This window comes from Neomonachus schauinslandi, chromosome 9 (assembly GCF_002201575.2).
Source record: "Neomonachus schauinslandi chromosome 9, ASM220157v2, whole genome shotgun sequence".
Lineage (NCBI taxonomy): Eukaryota > Metazoa > Chordata > Mammalia > Carnivora > Phocidae > Neomonachus > Neomonachus schauinslandi.
Genome location: NC_058411.1, coordinates 10,675,273 through 10,693,928, shown reverse-complemented (window position 1 = coordinate 10,693,928; position 18,656 = coordinate 10,675,273). Strand labels below are relative to the sequence as shown.

The window sequence follows — 18,656 nt, the reverse complement described above, 5'->3', positions numbered from 1 at the left end:
GTAATATTATTTCAAAAAATACTGACTTAATAGGTGAAAAAAATAGTAACTTATGGCTTTATTTTGCCTTCTTTGGTGTGTGTGATTACTAGTGAGACTGAACATTTTTTTCTAATCATAATTATCATAAATATTTCATTATTTTCTTCTACTTTTTCCATGTTTCAATTTAATATTTAATTCTGCAATCTAACAGGGATTAATGTGTGTGCAAGTGAAATGAAGGTTTAACTTTATTTTTTTTATTTTTTTAAGATTTTATTTATTTGCGAGAGAGAGAGAATGAGAGACAGAGAGCATGAGAGGGAGGAGGGTCAGAGGGAGAAGCAGACTCCCTGCTGAGCAGGGAGCCTGATGTGGGACTCGATCCCGGGACTCCAGGATCATGACCTGAGCCAAAGGCAGTCGCTTAACCAACTGAGCCATCCAGGCGCCCGAAGGTTTAACTTTACACGAACTCCCCCAGCACACCAGCTAGTCTAGCACCACAATGATTCACTGATATCTGATAGATTATTATATGTTTAATTGTTAAATATTAATGAGGATCTTTTTCTGGGCTATTTTGTCTTTTCTGTTTTGCTAGCATCTCAAGTTAGAGGGTTTTTTTTTTTGTTTCTGTTTTTGTTTTTTAAAGTAAGCTCTAGGCCCAACATGGGGCCTAGAGATCAAGAGTTGCATGCTTTACCAACTGAGCCAGACAGGCACCCCTAAAAATATATTTTAAATTCTGGAAGAGTTAGCCCTCCTTCATTATGTGCTCTTTAGAGAACTTAAAAAAAATTCTTATCCAACAAAACAAATGAACATTGGCAGGGGGGAGGGAGGAAAACCAAGAAACAGAATCTTAACTACAGAGGACAAACTGATGGTTACCAGAAGGGAGGTGGGGGGGGGGGATGGGTGAAATAGGTCATGGGGATTAAGAAATGCACTTGTTGTGATGACCACTAGGTGTTGTATGTAAGTGAAGAATCATGAAATTCCTCACCTGAAATGAGTATTACACTGTATGTTAACTAACTAGAATTTCAACAAAAACTTCAAAAGAAAATAAACAAATAAATACAACACTTGTATGCAATGAAACAAAATTCTTATCAGTTTTTTCCAGATGACTTATGTTCCTGAGCAGTTGAAAACACTATCATGATGTCTGTAAGCATTGCATTAAAGTTATAAACCAACATGTGAAGAAGTAATATTTATAATATTTATTTTTCATATCCATTAATTCAAGCAATTCTGTTAGTTAAAAATTTCACTTTAAAAAAACTATGTAAGTAATATGACCAGCTCCATTACTTTTTAACTGAAATACGATCATAAGATTCAGTCATCCTTTTCACATTGAACCAATCTCCTTCTCTTCTCCCTGATTTATTGCTGTGTAAAAGTCTCCAGAAGTAATCTCTACCCTTTCCTTTGTGAGTGAGATCTACTTGATCTACACTGATAAATGGCTAAAGTACCTCCCCCTAGCCTATCTTCTTGCAAAAGTCAGACTGCTATACCCACTCAACTCTCATTCACCAAACATTTGTGCCAGTGGCCAACACGGGGGACACAATACGGTACAAAACACACGTCTGTCTCTGTCCTCAAGGACTTTACAGTTTCACCATACTCTATTAGTAGAAATTAACTACAATGATTTAAAAAAAAAAAAAAAAAAAGATAAACCTGTACATTTTGGTGCATTTTCTTTTCATGAAAGAGATAAATGAAGAAAGGAACTTACAGCATCACTTAGGACTTCACTGTTTATAGGTAAGATGTGTTCAATTCGCACAAACGGTAGGAGAGAAGAAAGGATCTCTCTAAGCTCTTCAATGTCTAGGTCTCGCCTTTTTACGCCTCTTCTGTTCACACTATGGGCAGTGCCACTCAGTAAGTTTGGCTCTATGAGACAGAAAATGACAAGTCTCCAACCAAATCCAAATTTTCAAACTTTTTTTCTCCAGTACATTTTCGGCAACATGCTTTATACTTAAGTGCATCTGCTCTAAAAAGGATTATAAATCATTTTTGTGTCTTAAGTTTACTTAATAGAGATGTTCTTTGACAAAGACAAAGCATGATATCAACAGGATAGCTTCTTTTGATTGTTCTGCATTAAAAAATAAAGAATTCTTTTCCACATACTAACTCAAAGGAGAAAAGATGACAATCTATTAAAATCTAGTTTGACCAAGGGCTTTTTCTTAAGCTTTCTCACTGCTGTGACCAGTCTTTACTACAATTAAGGGCATTATAGGGCAAGTGGCATTTCTGGTCACTGTGGGTTATCAGTATACTCACTAGGCTACCATGTTTACCAGCAACTTAACAAGATATTAATTACCTGGTATCTAAAGCAGCAAAACTCAATGTGCACTGTATTTAACTTTGATTTTTATGATAGTCTCCTAAATTTCCATAACATGGGAATGTTACTGCATAAAAGTGAACACTTTAATCTCTCACATGCCATATATTCCCACTGTCCAGGGCAGAGAGTAAAGGTTTTCTTCATTAGGGATCAATGAAAGGAGAAGATCTGAAGTACATATAAGCTTTTAACACTGAGTGGAAAAGAGAAATTACTAAAATTTTGGGAATCTTTAATCATGTCTATAATCTAGGGGCTATATTTTTTTTTCTTAAAAAAAAAATAAGATCTTTAAATTTCCAAATATAAGTGCTGTATTTTTTGCAAACAGGTATTTCCCTTAAATCACGTGATAGACACATGGATAGAGAGATAAGAAATAATTGTTTTTTGAGAAGCTAAGCTTTTTCTGGCATCATTCAAGATAAAATTGTTGCAAGATGTGGAAAAGGGTTTTCTTCCTTGCCTTGCTATGATTTGGCTTCATCCTTATACAAAGCACGTTTTTCAAAAAAAAAAAAAAGTTGTTTTTTTTTTTTAAGATTTTATTTATTTACTTGACAGACAGAGACACAGCGAGAGAAGGAACACAGCAGGGGGAGTGGGAGAGGGAGAAGCAGGCTTCCCGATGAGCAGGGAGCCCGATGTGGGGCTCGATCCCAGGACCCTGGGATCATGACCTGAGCCGAAGGCAGACGCTTAACCAACTGAGCCACCCAGGTGCCCCACCCCGCAAATTTTTCCCTTAAAGTAGTGGCATCCTGTTTTCAAATGATATCTTACATAAAACTCCCAAATATGTAACAGGTAATGGCAGAATCTTTTTATTTTTTTAAGTGTTTTTTTTTTTTTCTTCTTTATTCATTTGAGACAGAGAGATACAGAGAGAGAGAACATGAGCAGGGGGAGGTGCAGAGGGAGAGAGAGAAACAGGCTCTCCGCTGAGCAGGGAGCTGGATGTGGGACTCGATCCCAGGACCCTGGGATCACGACCTGAGCCGAAGGCAGAGGCTTAACCACCTGAGCCACCCAGGCACCCGGCAGAATCTTATATATGAAGGTGACTGAAAGTTGCAGCCTGGCGTGCTTAGGTTCCTTCTCATCCCTGTGCAAGAGCCTTCCGTTCTAACCCCATTGGAAAACTACTATTTTAAGGGAAATCTTACCAAGGATGCTCATTCTCAGCCCAAAATAAATAAGACATTTCATCATTACCAACCTTACATCAATGAACAGGCCTATGGCCTATAATGATTATGTAGCATTATATACAATTAATTCTTGTTGTTTGGAGTAGCCCTATTCTATAAAGTCAGTGTAAACAATCAGCAAATACTGAACCATTGCTTCTAAGGGAAACACAGGGTTAGGTTCCTGTGAGCCTCTGGTGCCAACAATTTTATCAGCCGATGAAGACATAACCTTGTTTTATGTGTGTTTCTGTTTAAAGACACCTTATTACTATATATTGTTGATTCATGAACACGGCACTCATAGCCAAAAGCACTGTCACTCATGCCTGAATGAAGCTTATTTAACTCTTAGTTTCTCTATAAGGGACATCACAGCCTTCCTGTGCTTGGAAACATCATACAGCACTAAAAGTTACAATGGGAGGCCAGTTTGATCAGTAAGATCACCAAAAAACCCCCATAAAATATGAAAAACATGCACTTGAATAGACTGAAAAGGACACTTGTTTGCAGTATGAGAACTGATATAAGAAGCCAGAGTGTCACCCTGCTCCACCTGAAGCTGGGAACATGTACATGAGGGGACTCAAATTTTTTGTCACTCTGAGCATGTCTGCAATTGACCATGAAAGTGCCGTGGGTACTGATTTTGGGGGTTAGAAGTAAATTTTAGCAGGTAGGTGAATTTGCAAATACAGAATCTGCAAATAAGGATAGATGGTATACTGGCCTTTCAGAAAGTCCCAAATTAATAGGAGTGGCTTTAATATTAAAAACAATTCACATCTGAGAACTGCTAAAAGGCTTTTTTTGTCGGCCATAGAGAAATAAATTAGTAGGAGAAATTAAAGGTTTTGAAAGGCAGGTGTAGCTTGAAATTTTTATGTATTTTGAAATGTGACAAAAACTGTAAATGCACTAAAAATTTATCATTGACTTGAACACTTTAAATAGGTGAGCTTCATGGTATGTAAAATATATCTAAGAAAGCCATCAAAATATGACATGAAAGGGAAATCTGTATTTAATTTTACTAATTAAAATGTTTTGAATAAATGTTTTGCTTTGGGCTTGCTATATAGAGGAATACAACATTCTATAAAGGGAGGAGCATGCATACGATGCTTCCACCTCTTCTGCACTATCCCCAGTTGGAAGCCATCAAAAGCACTATTTTGCCTTTACCTTCCACAAAATTGAAAAATAAACAAATACGCTTTTTATGGGGGGGATAGCCATATTTTTTAATTGAGGTAAAATTCACATAACATAAACCTCACTATTTTAACCATTTTAAAATGTACATTTCAGTGTCTTTTAGTATATTTAAAATGTTCTACACATGTCACCACTATCTAATTCCTAAACATTTCCATCAACAATATGCTTTAAATGAAAATCATGAAATGAAAAATTTCATTCTAATACTTCTATAAATCAGTAAACATATATTATTAAGCACACAGATAACATTAAAAGTACCCTTTTAAAGTTGTAAAATAAAATTTTCTGGCGTATTTATTTCTACCAAAGTATACCCTTCTCCACTAAAGGATTTTACGGATTGTGAAAATTTCTATTTTCACCAGGCAATAGTGGCTATTGTCAAGACTGACGCACAGCATGCCTCCGGATAAAAAACTTAACAGTATAAGCTAATTTTGTGAGCTTACCTCTGTCAGCTATTCTTTTCATCAACTGATGCTCACCCCATTTAATCAGATATTTAAGGATATCTTGTTCACTTGCCTAGAATAAAAAATGGTTTACATTTATTTTAGTGAAATTAGACAAATGGCGAATTTCATTAATGACTTTTCCTAGGTCATAATGTACACATAGGGTGCAAGTTAACACCTTTCCCTCTCTACTGGCTGCTTGAAAAGTTCCACTAAAGCTGCAGTCCACCACCGCTTTGCATGTGTCCAGTAACCTATCTCTTGGCTCCAACTAAATTTTTTATTCTTGTTTTCATCTTTGTTTTTTCTTTATCCTATTCTCTTCATCTATTTTAAACTTACTTTATTCTACTATATGGTCTCTATACAGCTGCCTTAAATTCTTCTTAGGACAAGGGAGAGTAAATAGATCAAAGTAAAAGTATACAGATACCTGTGATTACTATCTTCTGCAGGAACAGAAAACCCAGGTACAGCAACTTGTTTTGGCAGAGAGACTACACTCTGCACAATGTATGCTACTGACTGGTGAAGGGCCCTTCCAGCAGTCTGTGAAATGGCAAGGTGCCCCTCTTTCTTTGTTCTTTACTGAAAATCTTAGAGCAAATCTAGGCTGCTCTCCAAGGTTTTTACTTTCTAAATAGAAATGCAAAGCTTTCTAAAGACAATAATCTGAGAGAACTGACAAATCCTAACCTCCATAATGCATGCAGTCTGGATCAGGACAATGAAACGAGGTTAATGAATAGAGATCCTAAATAAATCAAATCCAATTACGACAACATTTGTACTGCAATCAAAGCCCAGATGCTAAGTGGATTATTAACTCTTCACTGAATCTCTCACTGGGATGGAAACATTTTATTATTTTCCTAGTACAAATATAAAGAAATAGGTAATGGCTCAATGGATTTATGTTTTTGTAACATTAAAACTGTTGTATAGTTTTCAGCATAAAATTCATACAACCAATTCCAAAAAAATTAACCTTGAACATATGTTACCTGAAAGTATTTTTTGCAATATTTTAAATCTATTGTTAGTTTAAATTACCAAATTAGATTGACATATAACTCAATGACAGAAGAATTTGCTAAAAACTACTTCTGATTACAAATAAGTAGTTGAAAACATTATTATATTTTGGTAAGACACATACACTGAGTTTTCATAAGCATTTGAGTAGATCAGAAATTGAATACTACTCTTAACTTTGTGCTGCTTAAGCTACTGTCTACAGTCTATCTGATACTCCACCAAAACCAAGAAATTGTTATAGTGAATTAATGGAAGCCAAGAAAATCACTGTTGGGATATGCTTCTGACCTTGCCTACTGCCTCAACCCCTTTGGTGCAGTTGGCTGGGACCGGGGCTTGTTCACAATGTTGAGTCATAGCAGCAGGTGCATGAAAGGCCAGAGAGCCAGGCTTTTCCTGTACAAATTTGAAGAGGGCATCCCTGGGTAGGCTGATCTCTCTAGATGGGAGAATAATAGAGTGTAGGTGGATTTCCTGGTGCACACATGGATGACAATGAGTTTGAGAGGTGTATAAATGATTACCTGTAGGTAGTCAGACTGGATAGCAGTGAGCAGATGGTCTTTGCTGAGTTCATAAAAAACATCCGAAGTCATGACCTGGGAAAATTCCTCACAGAGGAAATGTAAAGCTTGTCGGTGCACCCACTTAGAGCCATATGGATGAGAGCTCCACTTGAGGATGGCAATTAAGGTATCTAATGAAATGCTCTCAGCAATGATATCCTCACAGCCTAAAAGAGAAGGCAAATACTTCTTAAGATTAGTCATAAATAGTACTTAGGGAACATTAGCATGTTAGACACTACTTAAAAGTAGCAATAGTAAAAAAGGACAAGGAGATAAATAAAATTTCGTGGAAATCACCAAGACTTGGTGGGATGGGTTAACAATAGGTAACAACAGACTATGACATCTATAGGAAACCTGCTGTTCAGTAGAGACAGATCCATAGAAAGAGGCAGAGAATCTTCACAATTGTATAAGAAAGTAGGTATCTGTGCAAATCCAACAATTTGAGTAAGACATTAGTGGAGAGCCCTGGACTGCAAGGGAGAAAAGAGAAGGTAGAAAGGACACAGTTGTGGGAACTGGCCAGTCAGAGAAAGGCCAAAGCTGGGAAACACAGTTCATGACACACTGGATGACACGATCATAACCGGCTGAACAGATGGGTGAAAATGAAGGTGAAATAGAACCAGGAAATTTAGAAAGTTCTGTATCTCAGTGAAAGAAAATCAACTGCACAGAAGAGGACGGGAGAGCTACCTTAACCACAACCTATGTAACAGTGACACCTGGGCACCTGAGCTGAACAGATGCAAACCATGACATGGCTGCTGTAGGGCTGAAGCAAGCTGAGGCTTTTAAGATTCAAGCACAGAGTCCTGTGTCGCACTGCTGTCCTGTGGGGTGCTGTGTTCTGCTCTGGGCCCTGTGTTTTAGATGGGGCACTGACAAAATGCCAGGATTCTCAGAGGAGGGCAAAAGAACAGGAGAGAGTTTGAGGCCTGTCACAGGAGAAAAGCTCCGAGCAACCAAGATTACTTGGCTTATATAAGAGAAACCTGAGGGGAAACAAAGGCGCTATGTTTAAATGTCTGACAGACCTTCTTGAAGCAGAGGAGAAAGGACTGACTTCCCTGTTGTTCCAAGGGCAGGTCCTGGATGTTAAATGGATGTTGAAAGAAGGGGGATTTTGCCTCAATATTAGAAATTTCTAACAATTAGATTTGCTCTCCTCTTGTCCCTCAAAAAAAAGGATCCTAGAAAAATACAGGAGCGAAGCCTGGCTCATCACATAAGAGATAGGGTACCAAGAACCCCTATGCTGGATACGGAGCTGACGTCAGATAGCATCCAAACTGCTTCCACCACAAAGATAAAATCACTTTTAGAAAAGCGGTAACGGAGTATCAATGTGACAGTAATTTAATCTAAACATTAAAGATTAATTTACTTAATCTCAACATTAACCTGAGATCCTGATAAGGAACACTGAGACCACCACAATGGAATCTGCGTGTAAACAACACCCAAAGAAGTGAATATGCACTGATGAGGAGTGAGAAAAATGGAAAACTGTAAACCGCTCTCATGATTTTATGGTGAGCTTTGCATGCCAGGGGCCAGAGGAAGACCTGTGTCATTCTGCTGCTTGAAAGCAGGCCCTGGACTAGAGGTGAGGAGAATGAGTCAATCTGACAGGAGAGGCAACCTGATAGAGGTGTTTGGGCACGAAGCAGGGGAAGTTAGAGAAAAAGTGGTTATTCAAAAGGATGTTTCACAATCCTACGAAACCAGAATACTGGCAGAGGGAAAGGAGAATTACAACATCATATATATATATATACATATATATATATATGTATATATATATATATATATATTTTTTTTTAAGATTTTATTTATTTAAGAGAGAGAGAGCATGAGAAGGGGGAGGGTCAGAGAGAGAAGCAGACTCCCTGCGGAGCAGGGAGCCTGATGTGGGACTCGATCCCGGGTCTCCAGGATCATGACCTGAGCCGAAGGCAGTTGCTTAACCAACTGAGCCACCCAGGCACCCAACAACATCATATCTTTAAACTCCTGAGAAGTTTTCAAAGAAGTGAGACGTGATAGGAAAATGTGGGCTTTACAATCAAGACAGATTGGACTTGAAATCCCACCTTGGCCACTTAGAAGCAAAATCATTTTGGACAAATCCTTAGCCTCTTTGAGCTTGAAATGTTCTCATTTGTAAAACTGGATTTATACTCCTAACTCAGGGTTGTTATGAGATATAAATGAGACTGTACCCTTGACACTCTTCATTTGTTCAAACATTCTGCAGTACCCACTTACCAAGCGGTGTGAATACAACACTCTTTTTACCATGCCCTTTCTTGGGTGGTATCATCTAACCCCCAAGGCCTTAACTCCCAAAGCATCCTCATGACTTTCTTTTTTTTTTTTTTAAGATCTTATTTATTTATTTGACAGAGAGAGACACAGCGAGAGAGGGAACACAAGCAGGGGGAGCGGGAGAGGGAGAAGCAGGCTTCCCGCGGAGCAGGGAGCCTGACGCACGGGGCTCGACCCCAGGACCCTGGAGATCATGACCCAAGCCGAAGGCAGACGCTTAATGACTGAGCCACCCAGGCGCCCCCCCCTCATGACTTTCAAGTCTATATACAGTTCCAGGGTGCCTGGTTGGCTTAGTCCGAAGAGCACGTGACTCTTGATCTTGGGTTATGAGTTCGAGCCTCACCTGGGGTATAGAAGATTACTTAAATAAACTTAAACAAAAATGTCTACATACAGGGTGCCTGGGTGGCTCAGTCGTTAAGCGTCTGCCTTCGGCTCAGGCCATGATCCCAGGGTCCTGGGATGGAGCCCCACATCGGGCTCCCTGCTCCGCGGGAAGCCTGCTTCTCCCTCTCCCTCTCCCCCTGCTTGTGTTCCCTCTCTCACTGTCTCTGTCAAATAAATAAATAAAATCTTAAAAAAAAAAAAAAAAAGTCTACATACAGTTCCAACCCAGAGCTCTCTCCTGACTCCCAGACTCATTCCTTCAACTTCCCACTGGAGAATTCCACAGGGATAGTCTGCAGACCTCTTAAAGGCAAATCAATTCATTTTCCTCTGGGAAATCTAGTACACCATCCCCCACCCCCCCCACACCGGCCTCCTTAATCCTTGCTTTAGAGAGAGATACCTCTTCCTCCCAAAGCCAGAAATCTTAGTCCTAATAGTGATTCTTTCTCCTGAAGGCCACATCCAATCACCATCAAATGCTGTTCATTCTATTCTTGTTTTAAATACATCCCCTCCACTGAATCTCTACCACCTCCCCATTTCAGAATCTGATACTTTCTAAACCCCGCATCACTGAAATAGCCTCAAAAAGTTCCCATCTTTCTCCCTTCCAATCTGTTCTCCATACTGTTGCCAGATGATCTTTTAAAATGTAAATCAGATTATATATGTAACAAATTATTCAATAGCTTGCAAATAACTTCAAGATAAAATCCAAACTACATATTCTTGACGGTCTGACCATTGCCAACTTCTCCAGCCCCATTCCTGTTCATATTCTACACTGCATTCATTACTTAGCATTTCCTAGAGTTCCACCAAACTCTCACCTCCAGGTCTTTGCATACGTTGTTCCATTTTTCTGAAATGCTCTTAATTCTCCTTCTTAACTCATCCACATTTTTTAGACTTAGCTTAGACGCTGCCTCTTTCAAAACCCCACATTGATCTACCCTACCCTACCCCAAGCCTAGGTCAGGTGTTCCTCCTACCTAAAAATGCTGCCCTAGTTCTCTCTATATAATAGCACTAAATTCTCATACTATCTTGTATTTCTTAAATATCAGTCTGAATCCTCTACCAGACTGAGAGCTCCTTTGGGGTAGAGGCCCCACCTTATGTCATTCTACAATGTCTGACATTTAGTAGCTAATCAATTAAAAGCAAACATAATAGCTAATACTTTCGAAACTTATTATGTGCCAAGTCTGTACCTGACTTAGAATATTTAATTTCAGCACTCCTATTCAAAGAAGGTGGTATGATTATTCCCATTTTGCAGATGAGAAAACTAAGATTCACAAAGATTAATGAGCTTGCTCAAAGTCTTACCGCTAGGGAGAAGACAAGCCGTATTTAACTAAACATAGCCTTCCCCTCCCGCCAGAAAATCTTCCTCTTTTTTATGCCTCTAAACTTAGGTCTTACATGAATCAACGCTCATCAGAACTTCACTTATAACCACTCCTCTTATGAACAGGAAAGCACCTTATAAATATACCAAACATGGTGATATTAACTCACAAATGTGAAAGGAAGGCAATTAGGCAAAAAATCAGAATGCTGAAAGTATATTTTAAGAAGAGATTTATCTAATATTGTCAAATGTAATATTTTCATATTACAGTAAAGGATTTCAATTAGTGGTAATTTGCCTTTTGTCAAGGTTATTGATAATGGAATGAAAATGTAAACACAGCAACAAGGCTGAAGGGGTGCTGGCAGGGAAAGGCCAGCAAGCAAAATGCAAAAAGGCTTCATACAATGCCATTTCCTTGGTAAATTCTGGACCAGTCTTGTTGGTCCAAAAACATTACCAGCACATTATCGAAGATGGTTGGATTCCGGCTGACAAAGTGATACTAGGCCAAACCCCATAAGACCAATGTAGAAAGGTCCACTTATGTGCAGTGTAGGTGTTTACTTCTAGTGAGCAGAATGCCATGTTCATAAACTATCTTGGGTCAAGAAATAGTTGTGTTTGCTTCTTTTTAAATTTATAATCTGTCATGGATCAATAATTTAGTAGAAACCAGTAAAAACACTGCTTGAATATTGTGACGATGTCAAACTGCCAGGAAGTTTCTAAATGCTTACTCTCAATAACCATACTTCCCTCACTACAGACACGCTTTGAGGAGCACTGCTGTCTAGAATCCCTTCCCTTCCCCTGTGCCAGTTTCAGGGTATATGATGGTCAAATTGGTTTCCTCCCATTTGCTACTAATTAACTCTCAGAAGGAACTCTTTTTTCCTCTTCTGTTTCCCTATAGAGTTTATGGACTCTGTTTCCTAACTAGAGATAAAATGATATCCTTTTCTTTAAAGACGACTAAGTTCATAAACAGAATGACTATCTTTTTAATTTTTATTCTGTATTTATTTTTTTTAAGTAGGCTCCATGCCCAGGGTGCAGCCCAACGCGGGGCCCGAACTCATGACCCTGAGATCAAGACCTGAGCTGAGACCAAGAGTCAGATGTTAACACCTGACTGGGTCACCCAGGTGCCCCTCCTTTATCTTTTTTAAACTAGAAATATAGAGTGTAAGAGTATTATTCAAATATGGCAGATTATTGTACATATTTACCAACACCAGCCCTCTGATACCACCCCACCCATCGGCAGAGTATACATCCCCACCCCAAGACTTTGGGACTGGCCATGAGATCTGCTTTGACCAATGAAATGTTAGTGGATATGAAGTGACAAAAAGCTTCAAAAGCACTTTTTGGGAACTGGGCTTGCCCTCTTGCCTTCTGCTATTGCCATGGTAAGAACATACTGTGGCTAGCTTGTTGATCCTACGGGGAGAATGAGCAGCAGCAGGAACAGAGCCACCCGGCCCTGCTAAACCACAGTGGCAATCAGAACGACCCCAGCTGCTGCAAACTTCAATCTGTAATTTTACTGGGGGACCTGGAAATTTGTGAGAAATACATGTTCATGTCATATGCCACTGAGATGGAAATCTGGTTGTTACACAGCAATGGTTGACTAATACACTGTTTACCTTTTTTGGATGAACTCAAAAGCCTCTATCAATTTCCTTGTAACAGAAAAACTCATCTGTAGCCAAGACCTGGAATGGCTCATAGGTGCCAGGCATTCTGCTCAGGCAGCAGACTTCCAGTGATGCGGTTGTGAGGCTGGCAGATGAAATATGAAGTTAACTTCTTAGGATTTTTTTTCCTGAAAACTACATTTTACAGACCCCTTGCTTACTTGATTAATCCCTTCTTCTATTCTTTTTTACTAGAATATTTTCTTTCTGGTATGTAATATTGGCAAAAATGCCTTTTTAAAAATTTGAGATACAAAGAAGTACAACAAATTGACATTTAGTAATACAAATGATTGTTTCTGCTGCATGCTGAACAGGAACACTTTCTGTTTTTATTATCAACATTTTCCCCCTCTTCATGCTCCTGTGATAACTATAAAATAAGCTTCAGTGTCGACAGATTTCCTGAAAACACGGTCAGGATCTGTCTTTATTGCCACTCTCACACTTGTACCACCAGCACCAGTGGGAAACCTTTTCACTGGCTCATGTCCATCAGAAAAGGTAAAAGCAACTTCTAGATTCAGTTTCATATTGGGGCTGAGGTGGGAAAAGGAAGAACACAGGCAAGGGGAAAGAAGCGGAGAACCAGTGGAGGGCGATCACAGCTCGCTATGCAGCACAGACGGAATAGTAAGTTCAGAGGAATGCTGGCCTTAGAGCAGGCACGGTGCCTCTTCAGTGGCATCAGTTAGAAACAGAAGTAAGACTTCAAGTGCAAATAGGCTTGAGAAAAAAGTTGCTTCAGTTCTTTCCAACTAACCTGTATGGAACGGATTCCAGTTCCCAAGGAAAGGCAGCATGAAATGAGAGGGAAGTGTGGGCAGTCGAAAGCGCGTATGGGGCTTTGAATTCTGGCAGTTACATCACTACCTCTTGACTCTCGCCCTTAGCGCCCCGTGCCAGATCAAAGCGCACCCCGTGATTCTCATTTCCTCACAGGGAGGATGAAATAATCCCATCAGAGTTCTGAGGATTATGTTAAATAACATCAGGGAGCCAGTGTGTTCATCAACATTACCCTTTTTCTAGGCTAGAAATCTTTTTTTTTTTTTTTTTTTTTTTAAAGATTATTTATTTATTTATTTATTTGACAGAGAGAGACACAGCGAGAGCAGGAACACAAGCAGGGGGAGTGGGAGAGGGAGAAGCAGGCTTCCCGCTGAGCAGGGAGCCCGATGTGGGGCTCGATCCCAGGACCCTGGGATCATGACCCGAGCCGAAGGCAGACGCTTAACGACTGAGCCACCCAGGCGCCCTCTAGGCTAGAAATCTTAAATCAGCTATGCCGACTCCACCTCCTTTGACATACATATAGAACTAATCGATGCGTCCTACTGATTCTTCCTTCAAGATGCTCTTTGATTAGCCTATTTTCCATTCCCAGGAATGCGACCTCTGTCTGAATCCTTCATACCTCACATATCAAATACTGAAAAGCTTCCTGCTGTCTCCCTCCCTCCGTCTTCTAATCCATACTGAGCACACTACGAGAAAGGTTTTCCACCATTGTCCCTGCATCTTCTCTATTTTATTTTATTTTTACAGATTTATTTATTTATTTATTTGACAGAGAGAGCAGGAACACAAGCAGGGGGAGTGGGAGAGGGAGAAGCAGGCTTCCCCCCGAGCAGGGAGCCCGATGCGGGACTCGATCCCGGGACCCTGAAATCATGACCTGAGCCAAAAGCAGACACTTAACAACTGATCCACCCAGGGGCCCCTGCATCTTCTCTATTTTAAACAGGCAACCAGAATTCCAGAGCCAAAGCAGAAAATGATAGTTAGACATGTAAGGGTTCGAAGAAGTCAGTCTGTGCTGCAGCATTTTTAACTGCCAGTCCTTGGACTCTGCAACTTGTGAGAGCTGGTTGGATAAATACTCCTCTCTGCTCCGCCTCAGGAGGACCAGTCTGAAGACCCAACAGAGCTCCTCAGAGGGTCCTGGCAGGGCTGAAACCCTGGCGCCTCCAGTGGCGACTAGCCCAACACCGCTCTTCTGCTTTCCTTCCTCCCCTATCTCACTCTTCCCGGGCTTGCGCGCCTGTTCAGGGGATTACTTACCAAATAAGCCACCTGCAAGCAAGCCTTTGTTTTAGGCTGCCTCAGCACAGGTTGTGGGGGGATGGGATGAGACACCCATACAACGAGAGAAAGAGAAGAAAACAAGATTCTCCAGTGAGATTCTGGAACTAGGTCACTCACTGAAGAAATGACAAAAAGGACCCTGGTTCCTAATGGTAAGTGGGGTGGTGGTGACTCCTGCATGCAGCAGCATGAAAATACTATGGTTTTTCTCTAAGTGAAGTACTAGTTTAGTAGTAGAGGTGGCACCTGAATGGAATGGGAACATTAGGAACCAGGAGGAACTAAAATTGGCTGGCTTTAGCTAACTGTTTTCCAAGTCATGAAAAAAGGAAACAACAGGCTCAGGTTAGCCACCCCTCAGTCTACACATTCTGTCAGTCAGAAGACTTTCAGGTCGGTGTTTTAAAAAAATCCTTATTTCCTTCAGCTGCAGAACTGCCAAAACTCAAGCTCCAGATTTAATTTTAAAGATATGAGACCTCAAAGACTTGAATGCAAAGCCTCAACAAATCTTCTATGATCAAATCTGGGTCCAAATAGAAATAGCTGGTGTCAGAAATCTGGAATGGGGCTATTCGGGTGGATGAGCGAGGAATGTCAAACCCCAAGATTTGTCTGAACTTTCTGGGTTGGGAGACACAGCTCTCCTAACTCCCTGTAGAGGACAGCAGCCTCCTCCTGCCAGGAGACCCTGCAGGTGCCTGCAAAAACAATATTTGTCCTCTTTAAGACCTGCCTCTGCCTCTGCTCACTAGCTCCAAACCAATAATGAGGAGCTAATCACTCATGATCACAGTATGAGCAAGAAAATACAGTTTCTGTTCTTGCGGGGGGTGGGGGAGGGAGGAGAATGTACACAACCAAGAACTGCAAGACCTGGCGATACTGACCGGCAGGGTCTAGAAGACCGTTTGTGGGAGTGGATCTTGAGAGTGCTGGACCAGGATGCTAGGTCTGTGGTGATATAATACATCAGGAGCAGGAAGGTGTTTGTCTGGAATTCAAGGGATTCACCAGGGCATCTTTTGTTGCTTCTCTGCCCAGTGATAACAGATACTGGGCAACTGTAGCAACCAAGGATATTTTAGTATATGTGCTCCCTAAGTGAGAACTAGCAACCAAGTTTAAAGCAACTAAGAGCTCAGACACCTCTGGGATGAAGGTCTGGGTCAGCCCACCTGCAGGCTACCCAGACCTGCTGAAATACGGGCAAAGGAAAATGAAAACTTGGGTTGGGGGACAGAAGAAGGAGATTGTGCTAATCTGTACAGTTCCATCTTGCTTAAGCCTAGAACTGTTTCCCACAATCTCCGTTGCTATATGGTTCCAAGCAAAGCTGGTCAAAAGCAGAAATGTGGGAGATTGGGAGGGCAGAAGTACGAGCATTACTCTCTAAAAGTCACCACAACCAGATATGGTAACAGGCAGACACAGAGGTGCCTGTGGGTGCTAGTTTGTCTTTGCTCTCCCCTGCTCCAAGTCCAGTTCTCCCTCCCAACTGCAGCCCCTGCAGTGGCAACACTGGCCCCAGGTCAGCAAAAGATGCTTGGCCGAAGAGCCACTCTTCACATGCTCCCGTACCCTGTGCAGCCTCCTGTCAGTGGCTTAGTGTGCCTGACCTCTCAGGTTGACTGGCTGGTAGCTCCTCTGCATTCTACTTCTCTCCCATTCACACCTTCCCTTCCCCAGCTTTCCCTGCAGTGGTGTGAGGCTCAAACCCTAGAAGAATTCCCTTCTCCCATAAGTCAGAGTTGCTTTGCTTCCCTCAATTGAACTCTGAGTGATGGAGTTTTGATGAGAATATCAATTATAGCCTCCAGCCAGTTGCAACAGCTGGGACTGCGACTAACTGCACCATCTTTCCTGAACTGAGTCTTTTGTAGAGGTGTGGCTGGTTATCACTCTGAAGGCTCTGTGATCTAAATTATTGTTTTCTCCTCGTTAAGTTAAATCACATCAAATTGTTGATATTAAACCATTCTGACCTGTGAAAATAACCTCAGAAGATTAAATAATGTATTCGTTTTCTACTGCTATGTAACAAATTACCACAACAGGTTAAAACAAATCATCTCCTATTTTCTGTGAATCAGGAATCTGGGCACAGGTCACGTGGACCCTCCGTCAGGGTTTCATAAGGTTGTAAATCAGGTGTCAACTGGCTTGCCATCTCATCTGAAGAAGTGGGAAGTTCTGGGGCAGAATTTGCTTCCAAGCTCATTCAGATTGTTGGCAGAAATCCCTTCCTTGTGGTTGTCTGACTACGGGCCCAGCTTCCTGTGGCTATTGGCGGGGGGCTCACACGCAGCTTTTAGAGGCTGCCTGAAGGTCCTGCCATGTGGTCTGCTCAACAGGCCTTCTCATGACAGAGTAGCTTACTTCTTCAAAGCCGGTGAGGGAGGAAGTCTCTCGTGCCAGTCTATTAAGATGGAATCTTCTCTAAATATAATCACAGGAATGATGTCCCATCCCTGCCATATTGTATTGGTTAGAAACAAGACAGATGCTGTGCTCACACTTAAGCGGGTATAAATATCAGAAGATGGGGATCATTAGGGGTCATCTTAGGGTCTTCTTGTCACAGTAAGTTTATGACCATTCTAGTAATACCACTTCTGACATACCGAGCAATCCAAATCATTTTAGTCTGTCCTGAGTGCTCCTTTCTTTGATCTACTTCAGCTGTCTTTTCTCAGAACATGTCTAACTTTACCACTTCTCTGAAGAGGGTAAGAAAAACTGCATCAATATTTTAGGTAAAGGTGCATTATAATTTGGCCAAAAAAAGAAAAAAAGGCCAATTAATAAGGGAGTCAAGAATACTCAATGGGAAAAAGACTGTTCCTTCAGTAAATGGCACTGGGAAAACTGGATATCCATATGCAAAGGAATGAAACTGGACCCCTATCTTACACCACTCACAAAAACTAACTCAAGATGGATTAAGGACTTAAATGTAAGACCGAAACCATGAACTCCTAGAAGAAAGCATAGGAATAAAACTCCTTGACATGGGTCTTGGTAATGACTTTTTGGATATGACACCTAAAGCACAAGCAACAAAATTAAATAAGTGGGACTACATCAAACTAAAAAGCTTCTGCACAGCAAAAGAAACAATCAACAAAATTAAAAGGCAACTTACAGAATGAGAGAAAATATCTGCAAACCATATATCTGATAGGGGGTTAATATCCAAAATATGTAAGAAATTCCTACCACTCAACAGCAAACGAGCTGATTAAAAAGTGGGCAGAGAGGGGCACCTGGGTGGCTCAGTCGGTTAAGCATCTGCTTTTGGCTCAGGTCATGATCCCAGGAGTCGGGCTCCCTGCTCAGCCGGGAGCCTGCTTCTCCCTCTCCCTGCCACTCCCCCTGCTCATGCACACGTGCTCTGTGTGTCAAATAAATAAAGTCTTTTAAAAAAAAAAAAGTGGGCAGAAGTCTTGAATAGACATTTTTCCAAAGAAGACACACAAATGGCCAAAAAGTACATGAAAAGGTACCCAACATCACTCATCATCAGGGAAATGCAAACCAAAACCACAATGTACCACCTCACACTTGGCAGAATGGCTGTTACAAAAAAGACAAGAGTTAACAAATGTCAGCAAGGGTGTGAAGACCCTGGTGCCCTGTTGGTGGGAATACAAGTTGGTGCAGACACTACAGAGAACAACATGAAGGTTCCTCAAAAAATTAAAGGAACTACCATAGATTCAGCAATCCCACTTCTAGGAATGTATCTGAGGATGATGAAATCACTATCTCGAAGAGATGTCTGCACTCCGAAGTTCACTGCAGCATTACTTATAATAGTCAAGATGTGGAAACAAATGAGTAAAGAAAATGTGTGTGTGTGTGTATATATACATATACATATATATATATATATATATATATATATATATATATATATATATATATA

The 18,656-nt window shown here is 40.8% G+C and overlaps 1 protein-coding gene across 1 annotated transcript in view; it reads right to left on the bottom strand.

Annotated features, from left to right (window-relative positions):
• BTBD7 (BTB domain containing 7) overlaps window positions 1-18,656 on the bottom strand; it is a 53,804-nt gene that overhangs the window by 14,637 nt on the left and 20,511 nt on the right. The window contains exons 3-5 of the mRNA XM_021679824.2: window positions 6,806-7,014; window positions 5,238-5,313; window positions 1,742-1,902 (exon numbers count right to left, since the gene is read on the bottom strand). Of these exons, the coding sequence (XP_021535499.1) occupies window positions 1,742-1,902; window positions 5,238-5,313; window positions 6,806-7,014 (446 nt within the window). The remainder of the gene's footprint in view (window positions 1-1,741; window positions 1,903-5,237; window positions 5,314-6,805; window positions 7,015-18,656) is intronic.